General features: G+C 47.3%; 1 protein-coding gene and 1 long non-coding RNA gene across 3 annotated transcripts in view; one reads left to right on the top strand and one right to left on the bottom strand.

Moving 5' to 3' along the window:
- The window catches only part of GSN (gelsolin), a 49,460-nt gene that overhangs the window by 2,325 nt on the left and 21,587 nt on the right, over positions 1-25,548 (bottom strand). The window contains 13 exon segments of the mRNA XM_038374751.2: positions 2,785-2,909; positions 4,067-4,241; positions 5,159-5,329; positions 6,848-6,938; positions 7,617-7,750; positions 8,488-8,703; positions 9,484-9,572; positions 10,674-10,806; positions 12,020-12,109; positions 12,691-12,840; positions 13,250-13,411; positions 14,878-15,032; positions 15,949-16,150. Of these exon segments, the coding sequence (XP_038230679.2) occupies positions 2,785-2,909; positions 4,067-4,241; positions 5,159-5,329; positions 6,848-6,938; positions 7,617-7,750; positions 8,488-8,703; positions 9,484-9,572; positions 10,674-10,806; positions 12,020-12,109; positions 12,691-12,840; positions 13,250-13,411; positions 14,878-15,032; positions 15,949-16,150 (1,893 nt within the window).
- LOC119844209 lies at positions 467-5,297 on the top strand. 2 transcript variants are annotated; one of them, XR_006275979.1, is made up of 3 exons: positions 467-922; positions 2,127-2,274; positions 3,907-5,297. It is a non-coding gene; the product is annotated as an uncharacterized LOC119844209 (long non-coding RNA). The 2 variants fall into 2 exon arrangements; XR_005289196.2 differs by having other exon boundaries at positions 468-922; positions 3,902-5,297.

The following is a 25,548-nucleotide window of genomic DNA, read 5'->3' as shown; positions in this document are numbered from 1 at the left end:
TAGACCACATAACCAATTAAAATGGATTGGGATTTGTAGGGCACATTTTAAGAGGTTCAGGGGGCAATGCATTCTTACAGCCACTGGAAGGGAAAGTTGATGGCAGAAGAACACAAGACAGAAAATGATCTTGGCTGGACAATGTGGTATCCTGGGTGGATCAAAAGGTGTATTCATCCACAAAGAGATTAGCAGAGGATTGTACAGAATGGGCTACCATGGCTACAAACCTCCAATAATGGACATGACATATAAGAAGAGGTGTGCAAGGACCTAGGAAATATTGGAAGACAGGAAGAGGTCCTGGGAATAAACAGAAATTGGGAAGAAAACCCGTTACTGTCTCTTTAAGGGTCTGGGACCAGAGGCCCTGCAGAGTGGGCGGGGAAACACTCCCCTCTCTCCCAGCCAGTTGGGATGAGCTTTGGGAAGGGGATCAGCATATATGCTGCCTCCTGGCACATAGCAGGGGAGACTTGGTGGGAGAAGGTTGGTTTATTTGCCTGCTGAATCCTGCAAACTTGAGGCCTAACTGGGGGTAAGGTGTCAGCTGAAGGAGAAGCTGGCTAAGGCCCTACAGCTGGCCTAAATCACCACCCCAGCTCCGAGGAGAGCTTGTGGGGAAGAAGGGACTCCTGTTTTAAGGAAACAGAAAGGGAGAGAAAAAGGCTGCCTGCTTGAAGTATAGCCTAGCTGCTACTAGCGAAGCTGGGAAGGGCCTTAGGAAGCTCCTCAGTAACTGCTTGGGAAGAAGCTGTATGAGGAGACAGCTTTGAGTATGAATAGTGGAGTCTGCAGCCTTGTGAGAGACGCTGACAAACAGGTAAAAGGTAGGAGCAGCCCAGGGAAGTGGCAGTGGATTGGAATGAGCAGCCCTTAGCTACACAACACAGGGTCCCTGGGCTGGAGCCCAGAAGAGAAGGTAAGTTCCCCTTCTCTCCCAGTAAGAGAGCATAGCCCATAAGGCTAGCTTAGCTTTTGCTGTAACACAAGGAAACTACAAGCCTGCATTCTATCAGACAGTAGTTTAAGCAAGTTTTCATAAGTATAGTCAGTAAGCCTGTGACCACTGGCTACATAAATGGCCTAATAGTAATGCTTAGATTTTGGGGAACTAGGAATAGTTTGCTTAATAGCAGGAGCTGAAACCTAATGGTAAACAACAACTGCAAGATCATGGAAGTAAAAACTGCAACTCTGCTCAAGCAAGAGGTGACTAATATAATGAACTAAATGGCATTAATATGTTAACCTATAGGATAAGTAACCTCAATATTTGTGAGGTGAGGAAGTTAGATTTGGGCATGTGGGGAGGGATAGCTCAGTGGTTTGAGCATTGGCCTGCTAAACCTGGGGTTGTGAGCTCAATCCTTGAGGGGGCCATTTGGGATCAGGGCAAAAATAGCTCCTGCTTTGAGCAGGGGGTTGGACTAGATGACCTCCTGAGGTCCCTTCCAACCCTGGTATTCTATGAAAGTCTAAACCTTTGCATGAATCGTCATGATGATGATGATCAGACCCTATAATTACCATATAGAAGGGAACTTTCCCATCATTGTCTGTGTCATTTGCCCTTCTACTCTATTGTTCTCTACCACCAGTCTTGGGCATTGAGAAATCTGGACCATCAGATGCATTTGGCATGCCAGAGACAATGCTGGTCCTTTGTCTCTTACCACCAGGGCCTCCAGGATGGGTGTAATTATGCAAATCTAAGAGCTTATGCAAAGAATGATGCCAGAGACAGGAATATTACAATATTGGGGATATCTGTTTATGGCTTTATTCCTTATTTTAATACAAGTCTCTAAGGCTTGGCTTTGCCCTCAGTTGGCATGTCCTTGCCATATGCCCAAAGGGTCCCTACAAGCTATTGAACTCATGGGTTTTAGTTCTGTGTCCCGATTCTGGGACAAGAACCGTATTACCTTTGGCTCAAGTGGCTATCGCTACATGTACTCTTGGCTATCCAAAAGGATTGGGCAACAAGAGGAAGCACAAGCATCAGGATTTAAAGAGACAAAAGACAGACTAGTCCAAGATGGGGGCCGAAGGCCTGGCATACAGAGCATTCAGCTTTGGTTTTTTGTTTTTTTTTGTTTTTTTTTTTTTTCCTGTTACCCCAGAGGGGCTGAACTGAGAGAAGACCCACCCAGAAGGCTTGGCCATGGAAGCTGGAGATTGCTACAGCCCAGGATGACAGGTGTCCGGCACTAAAGAAGAAGCCCGGCAATGCCGCAGCATGGCCCAAAGGGGTGCACTGGTGGGGACAAGGTACATTAGCATATAAGGAAGGGGGAATTTGCATGGTACCTGATCACACCCCACCTAGCTGGCCAGTGTTAGCAGCTTGTTTCTTCCATAGAAACCAGTTCATTCACAGTTCATACAGGTAAACAACGAAGTTTAAGCTCTGGTGCTGCTTAGTCCTTCACACACCCTGTTCTCCTAACCATAACACCTGTCACTTAGCAAGTGCTGGAGTTAAAGCCAAAACAGCCTGAACACTAGCCTCAGGCAAAGGAGCCCTCACTTGATGCTGCAGGGATTTGGTGGAAAGGGGACAAGGCTTTAGAGCTGGCCGCTTTCTTTGCAGTGGAGTGGCGCTAATATGCTCCTTCTGCAGAGCCCCCTGGGGAGGAGCCCCCTGGGCATTTGTTGGGGAATGTCCTGGGAGGCAGAACTGTAGCCTGCTGCCTGGCTGAGATGGGTCCCCCCCAGTCCTGGCTGCTGGAGGCTCGATTCCCTTATGAAACGCCGCCTCTTAGTACATCACACACTCACAGTGAAACGTCCGCTCTTGTTTGAGCAGGCAAAGAGGCGAGGAGGGTTAACGTCCATCTTCCTGCTCTTCAGCCGGGGGGAAGTGCGATACGCTGCTTTCCCACCCAAAGCTTCCCAGAAGCTATCTGTAAGAGAGAAGGGTATGCTGATGCTCCCTCCATGTACACCTGCTGTCACGTTACTGGGGGGCTCCCCACATTGGGACCTCACTAATTCCCTCTGCTTGTCTGAGACCTGGCTGGACAGCAGGACATGCTGCTGATGCACAGAGCATGGCCAGGGGTGTTTGCTCTCCTTATGCCTACAGCAAAAATCCCCAGTGGCTGCTACACGAGTGTAAAAAGGTGCTCTGGAGTGGCCATTCTGCGCCTGTGCAGTGCACCAGACTGTGCCCATCCTTGGGGCGGCAGGGGGGCAGTGAAGGACCCCTCCTGTGCTCCCTATAATGTGCTTTATCCAAAACAATAGGACATCAAAGGTACATCCCTTGCCCACCCACAGACTGCAAGGGACTATAGCAGAGTCTGATCATGAACTCCAGTGACTTATGCAACAGTGCTGCTTCAGTGGCACATCCGCTCCTGAATACATCTGTGCGGGAACACTACAGCAGCCTAGGGAGTCACATAGGATCCTTGACGTGGGAGGGCAATGCCACAGCCACAGAAGCATCATAAAGTAAAGCTGAGTCAGAGCACATGATATCCCCAGCTTCCTGCTTGCACATTGATCAGGTCGTCAAGAAGCTAGAATCTTTGTATCTCAGGGAAGGGGTGGGGTTGACTTTGTCCCCTGATTGTTCTCTGGCTGTTTAGAATTGGCTCCAACCATGACTCCCCTAGTGACTACCAAAGGCATCAGGAGGGGAATCTGTTTCTAGCAGCAATGAGATGGGGTGAAACAAATATTTAGGCCCCTGCCTGCTAAACTGACCTGATAATTTACAATGGGTGCTCAATGGGTCCCCAGAGCAACCTTCCCTCTTTTGGGTGTGTGCATCTTAAAACTGCTCCTACTCCCATGGCCTCTCCCAGATAAGCCGGGGGCCTCTTAACTTGAATATCTCCTGTTGAGTGGCTGGACTCCCCCCTGTATGACATACACTTAGCTCTTTCAGTGCAGAGCCTAGAAGAATGAGCTTTCCTGAGGCGGAACCGCTGGTCACCTCTTTGATTGGCCTTGATGTGGGAATCCAAAATACCCATTGGGCAACTGCCAAGGAGAGGAAGAAACTGCAGCTATAATGTAAGGAATCTGTGTGGCCCAGCCAGGCCTCCCTCACCTGGCTCGCTTCCCTCAGCAATTTGTACTGGGCGAGCTCCCAGAATCTTCAGCAGCTCTTGTGCCCCAGATATCTCGGTGTCGCTGGCTGCTTGGCCAACCCAAAGGTAAGCAGCGGAAGGAGTTTTCAGGACAAATGCATCGTTTGAGTTCAGTTCACTGGCAACAGCATCCAGCTGAAAAGCAACAGCACCATAGCTATCAAACAGGTTGGTAGTCTTGCCACTGACAATTATATAAGGACTATGATCAGTGCCCCTGGCACTGCTGAACAAAGTTTAACCATCCACTGTAAAAACATCAGTGACTAAGGGATTGTATAACAAGCATGAGAAGATTAAACAGGGGTGGGTGGGTGTGGTATGTATGATGACTTGCAGCCAGAATAGGTAGGGCTGGGATCTTGCCAGATCTCACAAACAGCAGCAGGATACTTAAGTACTCAGAGGGGAAACCTCCACAGAACAAACTCCATGCTGCTAGCATTGGTGATTCTGTAGTTGGCATTCTTCCCCTGGGTCAGTAATGAACCAATACCCTAGCATGGAGCTAGGAGGCTGCTGGAGTATTTATGACTAATGAGCAAGATTTATTTTTTTTTATTTATGTATTTATTTATTTTGCAAGAATAGGTGAATGAACCCAAGTCCTGGCTCAAATTCTATTTGGATACAAGATACTTCTCACTTCCTGCCTTTAGCTGTTAAGTACCATTGTTGTGGGCTGTTAAACCAACTGCTGCATCCCATCTCAGAGGCTGATGCTCTTCAAAGGTGCATGAAAGTCTCACTTTATATTAGTATGCAAAGTCCTTTGGGCACTGTGGAGAAAAGCCCTTAACAATATAAAATGGTATTAATAAACTCATGGGAACAGTGTGATTATTACTACTTACCCATGGGAAAAGGGGAAGCTCTCAATAGCCTATCGAGACTCTGAAGTTTGTTTCAATTCAGCACAAGTCCCACAAAGTTTAACGTGGCCTTGCCTTTTCTCTCAGAGGGAATGTGGTGTGACAAGATACAAGATCTTGCATTCCAACTGCTACGTGTGAACCCAATGTTTGGGATTAGCTGGCTTTCCCATCACGTACCTCTACTGCTCTGGTGGCTCCAGACGTGCTGGACCGGACCTGAAACAGCCGTGTTGCAGCTGGTGCTGTCTGGCCTCCATCTCTGGAGGTTCCACCCTTGTAGACAATCAAAGGTTTCCTGCCAAACATGCTCATCAGATGAGCTGGCTCTTTTCCCTGCACCACTCGTTTCTGGGGGGAAGGAAGCTCTGTGTCACACATGAGATGATGCACAACAGCAGGGATTCCCAAATAGGCTGCTCCTCTTTGCCCGTTGAGCATGCCCCCACTGGAAGCAGGGAACCAAACCACTGCTTCTCACACAAACTGGTGTGTGGGTAAATTAGGCCCTCAAAATTGCATAGCAAGGACCCCACATGCGACAGCCTGACCTAGGGTGACCAGATGTCCTGATTTTATAGGGACAGTCCTGATGTTTAGGGATTTTTCTTGTATAGACTCCTATTACCCCCACCCTGTCCCAATTTTTCACATTTGCTGTCTGGTCACTCTAGGCTGCCCCAACTAGCAGCAATAAACACTAGTGTAAAGAGTGTTAGGTGCCTTCTAGCTATGCAGCTGAACAGCCACCTCATCTTTACTATTCTTTGTCAAGCCCTTTTAGTGGGACTGGGGCCACCTGATGTAGATGCAGCTATAAAAGTCCCTTGTCACATTGCAGAAACCACCTGAAAAGGTGGCACCTTGCACCGCAACTGAAGAAGACACTAACGGGAACTTGGCCAATCATAACAGGAAGTAAAGCTGGCAAGGGCTAAGTCAATAACTTTTACTGGGCTTCTGGTTTCGCCTGGCACAAAGCCTCTTCCAAGCAGCTCTGGCAGGGCAGGGTGTGCAAAGGCTGCTGCACCATTGCTGGGGTCTGGCAGCAGAGAACTGCATGGGGAAATGAATGTGCAATCAGGCCCATTGCCATCCAGTATCATAAGGGGAAGTTGACCCTCACCACAGATGTGACATTTGCACTGAGGATGATCCTGAAATCATCATGGGATGGATTTCAGTCCCCGCCTCTCCTTTAGAGTCACGAGAAATCTACAAGCCACGTGCTCAGGGATCTGATGATGTTAGACACCTAACACTCTACACTAGTGTTTACTGCTGCTAGTTGGGTCAGGCTAGGGTGACCAGACACACTTTTTTTTTCCCCTTTAAAGACTAACAAACTGCATGTTTAAGCTTCTTGCTGCAAAACAGTCACTTCCCTGAGCCCCTAAGGCCTTTCACTTTGGGTGGGGGAGGGGGAGGCAGTAGAAACCCTGGGCAATTCATTCAGCTCTTGGGAGCTCTTTGCCTCTTTCTCCCACCTGCGTTTACACTCTGGTGCTAGAGGCTCTCTTCTTACTCACATTTCTTTTTTCCTTGTGCTTTGATTTTTAAATATAGCCAAGAATCCAAAAAGATGTCTACACTGACTCTGGAAGTTTGCACTTCAGATCAGTACAGCGGCCTACAGAAAGGGAAGCTAAATATATCCAAGATTTTTTTTCCTCTCCTTCCTGCCAGGAAGCAGTGTCAACTGCCTACACTTTGCACCAACTGTCATGATGCAAAGTTTATTCACCCCTGAGCGTTATTAACAGTGAGGACAGAAGAACAGCATCCCTCACCGGAGTGGGGTACAGGTAACTGGCTTGCCATGGCAAAGGCACACACATCATTAGTTACAGAAGCGGTGGGCTTATTTACCTGCACGGGGCTGCCTCCCAGCTCTTCATCCAGCTGGACGCTGAGGAACGCGGAGGTTGTGATCTCATCCTGGGAGGAATCTGCACCCTGCCTGAAAAACAGAACAAAATTTAAGTCCTCAGATCACAGTGAAATTTCCTATGCCCTAGAGAGGTCAGGAAAAGGCAAGGGACTCCTGGTTGTTAACTAACTTGCACAGCATTTCACTGTAGGTGTGAAGAGGAATCCGCTAACAGACAGAGAATGGAATGTTTAGGCAGGGAAATCGATACTTTTCAAGGTGAGCAGGGTTTTCTAAGTATCCACATTCTTCCACTGTGCCTAACCCTGTGGTAGCTGATTTAACAAACAGCTGCGGTGGCTGTTATGAGGAGTCACGCGCTCAACCTCTACACTGTGAACGCTCCCTTAAGATTTCAGCTGCACAGCTCATGATGGTGTGTAAGCCACATGAGAGAGCTCTCCTCCCCTGGCTGTGGCTGCTGCTTTCTCAGCTCCACGGGGGACTGCCTGGAAGGCCCAGTCACTGTGTGCCTGATTTCCTTTTTGCACTGACCCCTTCTTACCCCACATCCCCCAATCCCTTGCTATCCCCTACTAGTATTTGGCCTGCAGGGGGAGCCTCTCCGGGGAGAAATCTAATTGCGGGGGGATCCCGGGGTAAGTAGCAGCCCCTAATGATATGATCGCACATCAGTGGACTCCAGTCCCATGGAGTTACAGTGCAGGGCATTTGCCTTTTGGCTCCTCTCTAGAAAATCCCTCTTACCATGTGTAGATAATCTGTCCCGTTTTTCCACTGTGCTTGTAGTCGTACAAGATAATGTAGCTGTCCCCGCCATAGAACTGGCCATACAGTGAAGGATTCACGGGCACTTTAGCAGAGCCTTCTATTCTCCAGATCTACAAAACCAGCAGCATGAAGGGGGAGGGGAAATACCTCAAACCGGGAAATGTGAGAACAGAACAAACTGTGCTACATTAACAAGCGGCTTTTTTTCCCTGTTTACTTCTTCCCATGAGCCATGACCCTGCAGTGCCACCTGCTGGGGAAAGGTTGTAAAACAATGAGCCCCTCCCACAGCCAGCGATGTACAGCCTTGTGCAAAACCTTCCCAGAGAGGCCCAGAATCAAGGCAAAACTTGCCTGGTTTTGTTACAAACCCCAGACTTGGGCCAGATGCACCAAAAGGTGCAGAGCCCTTGGGGTAAATGTGGGGCTGAGTGCCTGTGTGCTGGGTGCCAAGTCTTCTTAGGGGTACCCAAGAGTTTCTCCAGCCTAGGGCAACCTTGTGCTGAGCTTTCAGCCAGGCTGGCGCCCCCCAGATTTCCAAAGGGGCAGACATTGGCCAGGACCTCTTTTTCAGTTGGAACTGGGACTGCACAGCAGAAAGAAGAGGATGCCTCAGTGTTTAGCCCTTCTGAGCACAACCTCGGCATGGCTTCTTCGCACAAACCCAGGAGTCCAGGTGGAGAGGGGAGAAGCTCTCTTGGGCAAACCCTCTGCCCCAATGCACTCCCAGACAGTCACCCTCCCCTCCTCCCCTGCCAGGAGGCAGATAATGGAAGAATCAAGAGGGGACACAAACTGGCCCCTGGGGGTGCTGGTGCCGCCAGGCTCCCTCCATGCCACCCCCTACCTGTTTCTTGCCAGAGCCATCGTCCTCCATGCCGTGCTGAGCAGCCATGGCCATGGAGTTGTGCAGCGTGGCGGCATCGAAGGGCACCTTCTCAACCCGGGCGATGTGGCTGGAGATGTAGGCCGTGCCCAGCCCCTCCGTCTGGTCCCTGTCCCGCCAGTTCTTGAAGAACTGCTTGAACAAGGGGGTCTCACCACTCTCAGGCAGGACTTGGATCTGAAACGAGGGAGCCGGCCTGTCAGGGGGAGTCTTGCCCAAAGCCTGGCAGGGCTGCAGTTCTAGCCAATCCCAGCTGTAACTCGGGCACTGGCTTCAGGAAGACACGGGGCCATATAAATCCCTAGGGCGACTCCACAGTGGATGCCCCAGGGCGGGATTCAGCCACAGAGAGCAATCCTGGGGCAGCCCTGAACTAATACATTGCAAACCCACAGCCAGCCGGCTGCCTCTGAGGTGCCCACAGGTCACACTGGCCCCATAAGGGGAGACTTGGCAATCATTCCCTCCCACTATCACCAGGAGAGAAGTGCTGTTCTACACACCCCATTGCGGGGCTCTCACAGCATTTCCACCAGCAAAGTGACCACTGGCTGTGAAGCATTCATTTGCACCCAGCCCATGTGTCTGTTCAAGCCTGTTTTAAGCACAAATATACCTGGAAAGTCTGTGCTACCACAATAAAACCATGGACCTCAAGAGCGTGTTCCACTGCACAAGGGGGGCTGGGAGAGAAGGAATCTCTCTTAAGAAAATGCTGGAGAAGCCATGGGGCAAGTCATCCCCTAGGGACAGGTTAGTCAGCGCCTCTTCATGCTCAATGGGAGTTGTTCTGAGTCCTTCCTGGGCAGTTTCTCTCTGTTTCTCCTGCTGGCCCTCAGACAGACTGAACCACCACCCCAGGTGTCTGGCTGAGGAGAGTTTGAGGTGCACCCTCAGTGGTATCTGAGCATCAGCCCAAGGGCAGGGCGTGCAGCCGTCCCCGCCGGCGCTGCTTACCTGGGTGTGTTTGGGGTACTGCATCTTGGAGATGAACTCGGAGGCAGTTTTCAGGGCTGCCTTCTTCTCGTCGGAGTTGGCCTTCTTGCCTTTAATAAGAACAAAAAGGGCAGGGTTGATGATTGTTCAATAATACACTCTGATTTAAAAACAAAACACCCCCCCGATTTCCTTCACGCCTAGAGCGGAAAGCAAGTCACCCAGTCCACAAGTTAAATCTCTTCCACTGCTGCACTGCAGTAGGGCTCCACCTGCAGGTGACGAAGCAAACAGCAACCATCTGTGATGCAGTGAATGATTAGGATCACCTGGGAGATAGCTTATTAAATCAATTCTCTGCCATTTCTGGGGGCCTCGAGCACTGGAGCGCCTCGGTCCCTCCTGTCCTCTGGCTGTGGCACAGGCTAGTTTAGTCTCCTGACGGCTGTAATACTTTAGTCTGATTCTGGTGGCTGGTCTGTGTGTGGGGGTGGTTGGATGGTGTTGGTGGCCTGTGATGTACAGGTCAGACTAGAGGGCTCGTGGTCCCTTCTGGCCTTGAACTCTATGACTCTATAATTGTACGTGCCAAGTCCTGTAGCATTTGGCCCAGGGACTCAGTCTAAACCCCCTCCCCCTTGCACCAACCCAGTCATCCATGATCCACAGCCCAGTGCCCTGTGGTCAACACTTGTAATGCTCTGATGGGCACAAGCCCCACAGCTGGAGATCCTGCACTGGCTACACCCTGCCTTGTAGGCTCTAAGAGATGGACAGTCAGCAAGACCCTCTTCCCTGTGCTCACGCATCAGGATTGCGCAGAGGGAAAGAGGAGACTGGCATAGCTCATGGGGAACCATTTCCACACGAGTGTCCTGCATGCCTGCCAGGGCACCCTATACAAAGATCCCTGCACAGGTATCCGTGAATCTAAATGATCTTCCCTTCTACTCAGAACTTCTTAACTTTTTCTGCTAAGTCTCCCTCCTGAGACCCCCCCCAGGTGTCACATTGCAGCAGCCATCCCTCCACCTGAGGAGCTACAGGTGAGATGCCCTTCTGAGCCCGCGTGCTGTTCCTTAATTCCCTGGAGGAGCTGCAATTGACTGGCACCATGCACTCCCTCCCCCCTCCACTTGCAGGAAGCAAAAATCAAATATAGATCAAGCGCATGCCTGCCTTTATCTATTTCTCCTCCCTCCCCAGGGTACCTTTCCAAATGAAGATTTTCCCATCAGAGCCATGGTCCAGAATGAAGCAGTCGTTGGAGTCCAGTGCAGCCTGGGAGAACGGATTCTCATCTGCCACCAGAGAGACTGCCATGTTCCCTGCACCATTGGAAACCTGGGATAATGCAACACGAGGATCAGTTCAGAGACACTGTGTGGAAGAACCTGGAGACCTTCTCCCCTCAACGTTCTACAGCTACATGTAGCTGTTGGAGGCGGACTTCAGGACTTGGGTGCATTGGTTTCCTTCATGCCTCCTGTCCTTCAAACGTGATGTTCCTGGCACAGCAGTGATGTGATACGAAGGTGGTCTGCCCCACAGATTTCAGGGATTTCTCCCACCACTGCAGCTTCCTATGAGACTACAGAACTGGTGGCCCATCTCTCCAATGTCCTCAGTGCAAATGTAGCCAAAGGGGCCTTTTCAGCAGAACTGTCCTGTGCCCCAAGAACTGAAAAGAGCCATTTCGGCATCCTGATGACTATCCTGAGGAAAAGCCCTGGTGGGTTTGCTGGTTCACATCAAATGAGTTTGGTGGACTCAGACTTGAGTTATTAATGGACAAGTGTTGACATCATAAAACCACGTCCATACTTGTTTACTAAATCACCCCCAGCAGATTGAATGGCCATGGACCCTAAACTCCCTTCTCGCCCCTAGAAGTGGTCTCTTCAGGGCAGGGCTGAGGGACACTGGCAGGTCCCTGTGGGCAGTCTGCCCTGCTTTTGCCCACACCGTGGCTAGCCAGAGCACTGAACCTCCAGAGCTGTTGAGCCAGCCTGCCCAAGGGGGACAGAGGAGTTAACAGAGTTGGGTCCCAAACTCATTGATTCTAGTTCATTCCTGACATCTCCCTGACAGGACACAGGAGGGCTCCCTCTTCCCCCACTAAATACAGCTGCTACACTGATTCATTTCACATCACTTCCTTCTCTCATTGACAGCAACTACGTGCTTTCCCAGTGGGCTGGCATATGCGACATTTCACCTCAGTTTCTGACAATTCCAGCTGTCACATGGAAGTCAGTAAGGCCTGGTCAAGGCAATAAAGCGATGGTGGCCACTTAGATGGTTCGTTGCTAACATTTCGTAAATAGTTAGTGACACGAGGGAGAATCAGAGTGCCTCTGCTCTGCTCCAGCTCTGTCTAGTTAGAACACATTAGACAAACACCTTTCAGTGACAGTCTAGGTTTATTTGATCCTGCCTTAGCACAGGGGCTGGACTAGATGACCTCTCAAGGTCCCTTCCAGCCCTACATTTCAATGATTCTATGATTCCACCCTTTGCAGGGCTCCTCTGTCAGGAGCCATCTGCTTCTTGTTACCTTATACAGCTTAGCCAGCTTTCTGTTGGATGCATCAGCTCTGAGGTCATCAGAGGCTCCTTCTGGCAGATCGGGCTTAGGTCCCAGAATCTGAGAGGGAGGAAAACAATCTGCTAGCTATGTGTGTTGATCCAAGAGAATTTCTGCTCCCCAGATGCTCTGAACACACACAAAAAACCACACAAGAGAAAACTGTAGGTCAACAACATCAAAACGTATATATTCTGATCTCCAAACCGGGCTCAAATCCCAGTTTTCTGTCCCTTGCACAATAGAATGGTCAGCAGAAATAACACTAGTACTGTGCATGTGGATAGCCCCTTCCCTCTGAGGACCTCAAAGCACTTCACACACATTCATTAATTCTTACACTGTGGTGCAGGAAACAGATGGGGAAATTGAGGCACAGACAGGCTATACGACTTGTCCAAGGCCACACAGCAAGTCAGTGGCAAGGCCAGAGTTTGACCAAGATATCGTGACTCACAAGCCTGCGCTGTAGCCATTTGACAGCGCTTCTCCTGCTGATATTGTATATCAACACACACATTCTGCACTGCACACACGCGTGCAGGCCGTCCTTTCATCCGGATGCCACACTTATCACTCCTGCAGCTGATTGCACAGAGAGGACTTTGCTGTGATGTTCAGTGAAATACAAAGAAAGTGACCTGCAGCATTTGCTCCCGCTCTGACCCTTCCTCCACGACGTAGACTTTGCCACGGCCACTCCGCTCATTATCCCGGATCCCCTTGGCCACCTGGGTGGCCTTCAGCTGCTCAAACCGATTGCTCTTGGAACCGCACCACTGGTGGATGTCCTTCAGGGCACAGACAAAGAGTATGGCATTTCAGAGAGCCTCATCCCAGGAACACGAGGCTTCTTTAGGCAACATAATGCAAAGAACACCCCAATGGTTGGGTTAACAGGCCTAAGCTAAGCAGCAGTGGTGCATTAGGGCCTTTTCATGCAGGCAGGAAGGAGAAGCCTGCAGCAGCATTTGGTGAGGGGATGGGAAGCGTGGATCTAAGGGGCTGGAGTCCCACAGCTCAACAGACCAGGAAAATACAGCTCATTTAATAGATCGGCTGTGCAGTTGGTGAAATCACTGGTGACCTGTGGGAGCCTCGCACCGCTTAACACAGACTAGGAAGAAAAACAAACGGCCCACCAAGACATCCCCCATTCCCCAAAGATTTGCCAAACGGGTGTTTCCCTAGCAGACTTACACTGCCCAGATCAAGGATGAAACAATCTCCGTTGTTGAAACTGTCCCAGCTCACAGGGACCTCAGTAGCTCGAACCACTTGTCTGCCTTTGATCTGAAGGACTCTTTGGACAGCCACCTCATTGGGAACCACATGCTTGAAGCCGGAAGCCACTCCACCAACCTTGAAGAACAAAGACAACAGTAACTCCTACTCACATGCTTGCTCTGAAGGAACTGAGAGACTGAAGTTGTTGTTCCTGTGTCAGAGGTTCTCATCTCCCAAAGGCAAGGGGTCACCCACAGCTGCCTCAGAGGACAAGCTAGTCCCCAGTCTCTGTCTGCACATATCACTACATCAACCATCATGCCAATCCCCGGAGCCACTTCTCCAACATATGCAGGGAAACAGATGCAAAGGATCCTGGGACACACCCAAGCTGTGTAAAGCAAGCCTCTGAATATGAATACAAAGGGGGTGAGTGGGAAGTGGAGGAAGCCTGGTTTATGTTGGCCTTTTTATTGCACTGTGTGGAACATGCCCCTTCACCTACTCCAGGTTGCTCAGACTCTACCATTCACTCTCACTGCTGCTCAGAGAAAGAGGGAACAGAAAACAAAGTGAATTCAAAAGAGGAAGTTACAAAGACCATATCAGAGCCGAGCTGGGAATAGTACTCACAATTCCCGACCACCCAGCTCGTTGCTCTAACCACTAAAATACGCTGCCTCCCTTTGAGCAGTCTGTCTCTGGACAACTGCCTATCACACATTCTTTCACTCTCCATACAACACGCAGTAAGAGAAAACTCACTTTTTTGCTACCTGTCCTTTTCATTGTATTTGTCCAAGGTGAGGTTTAAAACACTTTCAAAAATGATACATCCACAGATTATCTGGCAGAAGCTTCTGTTCTATTCTTGGATAATTTGCGCAGTAGGTTTCAGCCATTCCCCAAAAAGTGAAACCAAATTAAAATGAGAAAGAAATGGAAACTACGAGGGTTACGAATAGGCAAATAAAAAAATTGTAGGAAAATTCTGGACAAGGAAAAAAATAGCCAACTGCGGAAGAGTCTGGCGTAATGTTGCTTTGCTTGGGCCAGTGGATAGCTAATGTGGATGACTATTTCTGGAGAATCTAATTCCACCCCCTCCTATCCCACCATTTTGCACCACTGATTCCAAAATGCTTTCCCCCACCTTCCCATAATACTACCGATGATAGATGCCAAGAGAGGTAGGAGAGGAAATGTGGTGGGCATGGAAATAGTGATACTGGAAAGGCCATAGCTAGTTGGCTAATTGGGGAAGGGTACAACCAACGCACAGGGCAAGACATCTGCCATTAACTCAGATTTCTATTTCCCAAATCAGTTGTAGACGCCTTGGGGCGGCTCCCTTCTTCCAAGAAAAACAAAACTCCAGTCCCTACAATTGCCCGGGGCTTTCATTTCTGTCTCATTGAATCCAGCCCAGGCTTTCTTACTAGGAGTTGCTGTTCTGTGCCCTGTCATTGAAAACATCTGGTGACAAATTTATTCCCTGTGATCGACAAGAAGGCAATTCTTACTTCTCCTCGGTGACATGGATAGGCTGGGAAACCTTTCTGCTCAGATTCTGCTAGGCTGGATGTCCAGCAAATACATACTTTGTACTTCAGGCCGGATTTGAAGTATCCCAAGAAAGTTGACGACTCGTGCCCTTGCACCTCCCGATGCTGGATAGCCTTTCCGTGAAGATAATCGTCCATCTGGACAGTGAATATGGCAGCTGCACCACTTTCATCCTGACTACAGAAATCCCCTAGAAATCAAAGGAAGACACCACAGAGTGAATGCAGGGCCTCTGCCTTCTCATTCGCTGTTTCATCCTATGCAAACAATTTCCTGGAGGGCTAGTTTCCTGGAAAACCTCTACTGCCAGATATTTGATTACAGCCAGGTAGGGACTGAGTCTCTAAAACAGCTATAGGGACATTGACCTCCTTTGTAAAGCGCTTTGAGATCTACAGATGAAGCTCTGGATAAGAGCTTGGTGCTACTACCACTGACAGCCTGGCCAGCTGACTTGGCAAGAAGATGCATTCAGTTTGCTCAAAAGTCAGGCAATCTAGCAGACCCTTAGGGGGCACTAGTGGATCAACAGCCTGGCTCTGCAGACTGTCAGGAACCCTTGAGAATCTTTCTCTCAGGTTATCAGGCATTGCTACAACATAGATATGACAACGCACTGAACTAGAACCCCGTTTCTCGTTAGCAGGCTACACCAGTTTACAGCACCGCAGAGCTGCCATGGGGATGCATGTTTTGTATGAGAGCTCAACTGAGGTCCCATCTGCTCTATGTGAGCATTAAAGATCCCATGACACTTTACAAAAGTGTAAGGGTTTGTTGTAGAGTCTGAACAACATTTTCCCTTCTTGTGGTTGTGCAGGGCAATGATTACCTCCACCCCAGAGGTGGCTGCATGTCAGTAGTGCAGTGTTCAGAGAAAGCGTGAAACACTTTGGGATGAGAGGCACTATGGGAATATAAAATTACATGACCTTAATAGTGCCACTTTTGCCTTCTTTTCCCTTGTGGCAGGACAGGTTTACCCAAGAGTCCTGGACCAGTGAGAGGAACACCGTGCAAGAACTTTCACCTTCCCAGGCTTAGCTCCAGGAGTTGGAAGAACTGCCAATGTCCATTAAGACAGAGACAAGCCCCTCGGACCTTACCTAACCAGAAATGCAGATCATACTGCAGGTTCCCACTCCGCTGTTTGACGGTGTTCAGAACCAGATAAGCATCTCCGGTGAAGAAGTCTCCATACAGATTTTTTGGCACAGGTACTAAATCAAATTTCTCAATCCGCCAGATCTGTAGGCCCGGCTCTTTTCCAGCCTTCAGAAACTCAGCGTGTTCCACCATGCTGACAGGCTGGGAGAGGGAAATGAAGTAGAGATTTCTCTTAGGCATGTGCAGTACAATGAAGCTTTTGTTAAACTAAGACTGCTTCTGGACTCCTAATTACTGCGGTTCCAAACAATGGGAAAGTTTCCATTGGCTCTTGCACTGAAATCATCTAAGGAAAATCCTTGTTGACCTTTATTACTTTCCATGTCCACCCACCTCCATTTCCTGACTTCCTTCCTAGCCTCTTTTTGCCTCTAGTCCCTGTTATCTGATTACTTTCTCCCTATCCATTCAGCTTTGCAGTTATTTTTTCTCTGCTGATGAGTCATTTCTTTGTATGGAATGGTGGAGACAAAAGACATGGAAGTTCCCTTTCTATTGGTTCCTTTATATAAACGTTCCATAAGTTGGAAGGCTCCAGGGAATATATATATATATATATATATATATATATATATGTATATATATGTATATATATATATATATATATATATATATATATTTCCTTTCATCTATATATTTTACATGGTTTGTAAAATCACTGTTATATTTCCTTATAACATATGCGATCTATTAGTCTCTCACCGGCAAATGCTAGGAGTCCTATCATTGCTAGGCTGGGAAAACTATGACAGAGAACAATCTGACATTGGCAGGGAGATAGATAGGTGACCTAACAGGACTTTTACATCCCTAACGTCTATGCTTATATGATATGATGATGCACTATTTTCTCCAATGCTTTTATGTGGCTTCTAAGAATTATACGAATAAATCTCTACTCCTGACAGCTGTTGAATCCCTTCAAGCTACCCTGTCCCTGGCAAACTTTGCAATTCTAACTTGCCATTGCTGCCTCTATATTATTATTGTTTATTAAGCACAGACTATGTATTATCACTTCTTTTGAGACAATAAAGTTCTATGGCTACAACTAGAGGGAATTCAGGATAGCAATATTAAAAAGAAATAAACTAATCCTGGTGTATTTTAGATTAAAGGAAGGCCTGTGTCCCTCTACCAGGGCAGGCCTAATATGCCTCCGAGTACTATAAACTAATAAAGGCAAGTAAGAAAGAAATAATATTACATCATAAGCATCCAGTACTTCGACAAAGAGGAAAGTTCACAGCAGTTAATGGACAAAAATAAAATTTATGATTAGCTCACAAGGCAGAAATACAAAATGCTGCAGACTGGAAAGCAATACAGCAAGTTAGCTGTGAATCCCTATCTAAACTGAACCCTAACATGAAATGGATACTTAAATTAGTACCCTCTTACAGTTTCCACTCCACTGACTGCACAGCTCAGTTAGGGAAGCCTAACCCTTGCAAGTATTTTTTTAGCAGAGGAAAAGTTTTACATTGTGTAATTATATGATTGGTCACTTACCACAGCTGAAAGAAGAGCGGCTGTAACGAGATAGCTGAACCCTGCCACAGACACAGAGCTTCCGTAGCTTAACCTCAGAGCCATTGTACAAAAAATTGTGAGAAGAATGCAACTCTAGCCCTGTTTGCACTGGAATTTAAGAAGCGTTTTTAGCAGCAAAGGGGTTCTTCACTCTTTCACCTCCAACAGAAGAGGGACTGAGGAGTCCCAGCTCCTCCTTTGTTTCCCTGTCAATAAAGACTGCATAAGCCGGTGCTTTATTACAAGGAAAAACACCCAGATCCCTCTGAAATATAAGGGTGTAACATGCCTTTGCACACGGTCCACTGGGAGGCCACACAGATTTATTCTGTACAGTCATTTATGGAGGCTCAATCCCAAAAGACAGTAATACAGGACAATATGGTATTCATTACAGCGGGCGGTGCAATAATGGACAAATAAACTAAATATTTGGTCAACAGGCCAATAACAGAGAGAGAGAGGCATCAGCAATGGAGACAAAAATGAATCAGCTGAGAAATGGAAATAGTCGGAGAGTTGATGAGGTGCTGAGGATCAAAAAGGTTGTTCCAGATGGCAAGGTCTATGGAGGAAAAGATTCTCACACCAATGTCACTGAACTGTAGGAAAGGACAGAGAGTGCTAAAGGGAGCCGGCTGAGTGATCGGAGGATGAGGATGATTTGTTCATATTTCCCTGTACATATAGATAAGCAAGAAGCAACATTTGGCAAATGCTTTGGGTCTCTTGCACATAGATTTAAGCCTCTACACAAGCTAAAGTGAAATTGGTGTGGAGCAGTGGGGTTCTAGGTACAACAACGAAGGACCACTCGTCTGCTAGCAAAAGGACTTCCCTTGCCAGACAAGATGGGAGAGCAAGAGCTAGCTCAATAATTTCACACTGTATGCTGTTAGGGATTTAGCAAGATAACTGTGACATGCATCTAGCAGTCTTTGGGCCTATTGAGTTCAACGATAACAACGTAGAGTTGGCATCAAAAGACTCAAGAACCAGGCCTACTGTCTCCTGCCATGCGGTCAACAGAGCCAGCAATGAGCCTGCTTCATCCAAGTAGCGTACAAAACAATAAGTGCCCTATAATAAGATTTCTCAGTGATTGCACCACTGGGCCACATTAGAACTGTGTGTGTCATATGCCCCTCAGGTGGTCCATTAGAATATAACAGTCTAACCGCTACCACATGATGGAGTTACTCCTAGAGCTACAGGTGGCGCTGAAGGTTTGTTGTAACCATGCTTTACAGTCTGTGATGGTATGGAGGTCAGACAGAGAACACTGGTAGGGAGAAAATGAATCTCTATATGTGTTTATACTGCAGGCTACTTGAATGTAGAGCGGAACTGAGTGGAATCTTCAAATTCATTACCTGACTTTCTGGGAAGATAAACAAGGGTCTGCTGCTCCTCCCACCCCCACTGAAGTCAGTGGCCAAACTTCCATTGACCTCAATGGGAGCAAGATGAGGGACACACACACACACATCCTGCAACATAGGAAAGCTTTCTCCTCTCCTCATGAGAATCGTTTTCGATCCCTCTCTCTGTTTTGCTAGAACATTGTATTTTTCATTCCAGTTTCCGAGCTGGTGCTCTGTGTCTGAACATTTGACTATTAAGTATTTCAGATCTTGGCAAGCTCCTGCTCAGTTAATAGACCTTTGACAATAAATATCAAAACAAAATTTCCTTGGAAGTTCTCAATTTTTAACAGAGAATAAAAACAATTTATTCATCTGGCTGGGCTTGGACGGATTTTTTTCCTGTCCCTGGGGAGTGAGCTCACACAGAGCATCAAGGGTCTGAAAAGCAGCAAACGTTTGCTGGAATCGTAAGTGTTGGTCAAGGCAAGTAGAGCAGCGCTGGGAAGCCATCAATGAATGGCTCTTACAGCTGTTTCATTTGTGGTCCACCCAAATCCAGAGGACTACACTCAAAAACAAATTAGTAACAATGTTGGAAGGAGAGACAAGTCTCTTATAAATGGAAAGATAGTTTCAAGTATTTATTCATAAACATTTATACAGTGCCAAAACTTTGCATGCAACTCCACTGAGACTGAGGGAAAAAGACCCAGGGCAAAGTGCCTAAGTAATTCAGGAGCCTACATGCCATTTTCAAAAGTGACATAGGCTCCTGCATCCCATAGACTGAGGCTCCTAAGTCACTTAGGTAGGTTTGAAAATGTTGCCCCCAGCCCCTCTCCTGCAGAGCTTACAATATCAATTAGACAAGTGCAAAGCATGAAGGTAGACAAAGGAAAGGGGTAAGGAAAGGAGAATGAAACAAAAATAATGTGACCAACATAGTGAGAAACTAATAAATTATGGTGCTTTTAGGACATAAGGAGTACATGTAATATTCATGTGGCTGGTCCAGCCTATTACTGCTATCAGCAAATGTAGTTATGCCTTTAACTGGAATCGTTGAAAACTGAGCTTTGGTGTGACGGGTTCAAAGCTGGTTGCTAACATGAGGCAGAAGTCACATCCCCCCACTGTTCCTCAGACGTTCTTGTCAACTGCTGGAAATGGCCCACCTTGAGTATCACTACAAAAGGTTCCACCCCACCCCCTGCTCTCTTGCTGGCTCACCTTAAGGGATCACTCTCCTTACAGTGTGTATGGTAATACCCATTGTTTCATGTTCTCTATGTATATAAATCTCCCTACTGTATTTTCCACTGAATGCATCCGATGAAGTGAGCTGTAGCTCACGAAAGCTTATGCTCAAATAAATGTGTTAGTCTCTAAGGTGCCACAAGTCCTCCTTTTCTTTTTGCAAATACAGACTAACACGGCTGCTACTCTGAGAGAAGATGATGTCACTGGTGGAAAGCATGGCAAAGAAGTGGTGTGAAGCAAATACTAGTATATACCATCCAAATCACCCTAACAACTGATGCAAAGTAAACCCAACATCTTACACACAGAAAAGGCATTCGAGGAGAGCCAAGCTCCATAAACACAGGGCACTGAATACACAGTTTCAGTGCTGGGGAATTATCTGAATGAGGCCTGGCTGCTCAGGGATGAAAACAAAAGCTTTTAAGGAAAGAAGCCCCTGTGTTTTGAACAAACAGCAGAAGACAACTGCTTATTATGGAAGCCAGCTGTGTGATTAACATCTCAGTAAGCATGACAGGTCTATTCAAGAACATCTTATAAATGTGTACCTTCCTATTGAGATAATTATGGGGATACGCCCACTAATTACAGCACACAGTGTCCCAGACATAGAGTGAGCTTTAATTGTCTGATGGCTCAATGGCAGGGTACATCAGTATTCCAGTTTGGAGCCTGCTTTTTCAAAAGAAGTTTTCAGTGAACTGTGGTGAGGTGTCAAGGAGTGCACAAGGAGTGAAAGGATTAATGTGGGCCCCAAAGGCCAATTAACCCACCTGGCTGAACCTGGAGAGTGCCCCAGGTCTAATGAAAGATGAAGCCCAGCTGGAGAGGAGCTGGGTGGAGCTACAAGGACAGAAAGTCTGGCCCAGAAGAGGTTGTAGGGGAAGAATTGTGCAGGTGTTCTCTGGGAATTAGAGTCAGGCAAGATCTGTGGGAAACACTCCTGCAGGGCAAGGAGGAAGCTTGTGTGGAGAAAGATACCTGAAGGCAGAGGACTGGAGCAAGCTCCTATAGCTGACCCTGATAAAGGGTAGAAAGCAGACCTCTGGGGAAAAGCCCTGGGAGGCACTGCTCAGTACAAAGAGCCCAGCAAGGAGCTGGGGAAAAGGCCTGAAGAAATGCTCATGGTAGGATGGGGTCCAGGGAGGCCGAGGCAAGGTGTCTGATAGAGCAGACTGTTGTTGCTTCCAGGGTCCCTGGATTGCAACTCACTGTGCAAGGTGGGACTGGGTTCCTCCTTCTGCCACTGGGAAGGTGGTGTGAAGCCCCTGACACAGAGGGATAAGGATGCTTTAAAGCCCTGAGAGAAGCATGTATGGACTGTGGGTCTGATGCCCAGATTTGAGGGCACTGGATTTTTGTGTTGGACTTGCTGTTACCCCAAGAGGGGTGGAACTAAAATATGACCTGGCTGAGTGGCAAGAAGAGGCACTAGAGAGGAAAGAACCGTTAAGCTACACCCAGCTGTGAGACAGGGCACACTAGTGGTGAGACCACTCTTCTACAGCAGCGCTACTCAAGCTATCTGATGTGGGGGACAGGCAAATTTTTTTTTTCAATGTGCGTGCAGACCGGCAGCCGATGGCTTGCGGACCGGCACCAGTCCATGGACCACCACTTTGAGTAGCACTGTTCTACAGTACGTGATTGCTGCGGAAAGGTAGGCTGGCTGCCCTGGGTCCTGAGGGCTTCCACTGAGCACCAGAGTGATGCAGTTTAGGCTCCTTTCTGCCCCAGTGCTGTCCTTGCCAGCATGCCTCAATTCTCTTCTGATTAGACTCCCTCCAGGAAAGGGGCACTCCATCTCCTGGGCCCACTTACTTCTTGGCCGCTCCTAGTGGCTAGGAACCAGGGGTCCAGTTGCAGTGGGGCATTCTATGAGGTGGGTGTCTGTGCACTAGCGACTAGACTGGAAATGCAGAACTCCGATTACAATGTTACTATCCCTTTTGGTAAAAAATGTGACCTATCCTAGATATTGATGTAACAAACACTTGTTAGTGCATTGGCTGAGGGGGATGGGCCCAATGTCCCCCTACCATATATCTTCTCTGGCATGCTGTCCAGTCTCCTTTCAAAACTCTTATGGGACACAGCTCCCATCAGTTCTCTCCAGAGACAATTCCACAGAGTAGTTTTTTTTCCTAGTATCCAACCGAAGAGTACCTTTTCTTTAGCCCACCCAACTTCTCCTAATGATACCTGCTTTTTACCTCCCTAAATAATTCTCTCTGGGCATTTAAGCCCTTCATATATTTGCAGACTGGCATGCTTTACACTCAGCTGTCCTGCAGCCAAGCTACATAAGAATGGCCATATTGGGTCAGACCAATGGTCCACCTTGCCCAGTATCCTGCCTTCTGACAGTGGCCGGTGCCAGATGTTTCAGAGGGAATGAACAGAACAGGGCAATTTATCAAGTGATCCATCCCCTTTTGTCCACTCCCAGCTTCTGACAGTCGGAGGTTCAGGGACACCCAGAGCATGGGGTTGCATGCCTGACTATCCTGGCTAATAGCAATTGGTGGATCTATCCTCCATTGAGGATACGCTCATACTGATCCCCCATAAACCTGATCTTTTTTCACCTTACTCATTTTTGTTGCTCTTCTCTGAATTCTTTCTAACTTGTCTCTATGTTTCTGGTAATGTGTCTGGAGCCGACTGACATTCCAGGCACGGTCTCACCAGAGCTCCTAAGTGATTCAGTTTTCCAAATAAAAACAAAATGGACAGAGAAGAGCTATCACTGCCCAGATTCATGACATGATCTCTGGGCACTTGTAGTCCAGACTTGCATCTGCTCACTTTCCCAGCTGTATCCTATTGCAACATCAATTACAGGGAATCGACTTTCTGATGACTCTAGTCTGACCTACCCCAGCATCTCTAATTCAAACAGTCCCTTACCGCCTCACAGCAAACACCACCTATAACTCCTACTGCTGCTATCCAAAACCTCCTTTTTAAAAGGTGGTTACAGGCCCTGGAGAATCATCTGGTGCTCAGTGAGAAAGGTGAAAATGCTGCAGCCAATGCATGAAACAAGATAGTTTTCCGCTTGACTCAAGCTTCTGATTTACACTCAACCACAAACATTTCAGCAGGCTCACCAAAGCTTAAGGAATGCACAAATTCTACCAAGACATCCACTGATGGTGGTATTGCCAGAGCACTGCAGAGCACAATATGTGCAAAATAATAAAAATATTCTAAGGGTTTCCAAATTAAAATTCACTGAAGTGAGATTCCAGTTTAATAATTACACTGGAATAAGAGGACTGGCTATTCAAAGAGCCAAATATTCAGGTTTATTAAAAAAGAAAAAAACATTTGCACACCGGTCTTTCCTCCGAACAGCTGCAGCTCTGAAAGCTGTAGGACTTGGAGGACAGTACTTCTACATCTCAGTCATTCCATGAAGATTAAGGCTTTTATCTGCCTTTATTTACTCTTTAATGCATGGTAAGGCAGGGGACAGAGGTGGAAAATTACTGTTCCACATCTGCTTATAAATTAGATTATTGATAAAAACAGTATGAAACAGGGAGAAAAAGCACATCTGTTTGTTGGTGTACAGACTTAGCTGAGAGAAGTCTCTGTGTTTCAGAAAGAGAAAGGGTGTGTGTGTGTGTACTTGTATGTAAACAAAGTTGGAAGTGGTGGTATAAGCATCAAAATTAGTTTTCCCAAACAGGTAGGAAAACAGTCAGTTGTGTTTCTGAAACAATAAACTGGAAAGAGAGGAACCAAGACTCCTTTAGAGTTAAAATTGCTTTGTGCAACAGTTTACATTACTATTCCAGTGGGCATCTATTATTGTTACAGACTTTTTAGAAGAGAGAAACACTGCATTTGAAGAAGGGAGGATTTATAGTGGGTCCAGTTAAATTGGACTAGTGTACACGTACATCCCCATCATATCACAAAACCTCTAAAATGTCTGCTTCTTAGTTGTTTACGCTTCTAGGACTGTAAGGGCTTTTTTTTTTAAATAAATAAACTGCTTTTTTTTTTTTGTAAGAGCATTGAAATGAAGTTTCAGTTCCAGCAGAGACTGTATTTCTTTAGTGCATATGGACAATGCCTAATAACTGCTCTGCCAGGTACCAGAGTGCCCTCTTTCTATAAGTTTCAGAGTAGCATGTTAGTCTGTATTCGCAAAAAAGAAAAGGAGTACTTGTGGCACCTTAGAGACTAACAAATTTATTAGAGCATAAGCTTTCGTGAGCTACAGCTCACTTCATCGGATGCATTTGGTGGAAAAAACAGAGGAGAGATTTATATACACACACACAGAGAACATGAAACAATGGGTTTATCATACACACTGTAAGGAGAGTGATCACTTAAGATAAGCCATCACCCACAGCAGGGGGGGGAAGGAGGAAAACCTTCCATGGTGACAAGCAGGTAGGCTAATTCCAGCAGTTAACAAGAATATCAGAGGAACAGTGGGGGGTGGGGTGGGGAGGAGAAATACCATGGGGAAATAGTTTTACTTTGTGTAATGACTCATCCATTCCCAGTCTCTATTCAAGCCTAAGTTAATTGTATCCAGTTTGCTAATTAATTCCAATTCAGCAGTCTCTCGTTGGAGTCTGTTTTTGAAGCTTTTTTGTTGAAGTATAGCCACTCTTAGGTCTGTGATCGAGTGACCAGAGAGATTGAAGTGTTCTCCAACTGGTTTTTGAATGTTATAATTCTTGACGTCTGATTTGTGTCCATTCATTCTTTTACGTAGAGACTGTCCAGTTTGGCCAATGTACATGGCAGAGGGGCATTGCTGGCACATGATGGCATATATCACATTGGTAGATGCGCAGGTGAACGAGCCTCTGATAGTGTGGCTGATGTGATTAGGCCCTATGATGGTATCCCCTGAATAGATATGTGGACAGAGTTGGCAACGGGCTTTGTTGCAAGGATAGGTTCCTGGGTTAGTGGTTCTGTTGTGTGGTGTGTGGTTGCTGGTGAGTATTTGCTTCAGATTGGGGGGCTGTCTGTAAGCAAGGACTGGTCTGTCTCCCAAGATCTGAGAGAGCGATGGCTCGTCCTTCAGAATAGGTTGTAGATCCTTGATGATGCGCTGGAGAGGTTTTAGTTGGGGGCTGAAGGTGATGGCTAGTGGCGTTCTGTTGTTTTCTTTGTTGGGCCTGTCCTGTAGTAGGTGACTTCTGGGTACTCTTCTGGCTCTGTCAATCTGTTTCTTCACTTCAGCAGGTGGGTATTGTAGTTGTAGGAATGCATGATAGAGATCTTGTAGGTGTTTGTCTCTGTCTGAGGGGTTGGAGCAAATGCGGTTATATCGTAACGCTTGGCTGTAGACAATGGATCGAGTGGTATGATCTGGATGAAAGCTAGAGGCATGTAGGT

The sequence above is a fragment of the Dermochelys coriacea genome, chromosome 16 (assembly GCF_009764565.3).
Source record: "Dermochelys coriacea isolate rDerCor1 chromosome 16, rDerCor1.pri.v4, whole genome shotgun sequence".
NCBI lineage: Eukaryota > Metazoa > Chordata > Testudines > Dermochelyidae > Dermochelys > Dermochelys coriacea.
Note: the sequence above shows the minus strand (reverse complement) of the source record. Positions and strands in the feature narration are given on the sequence as shown.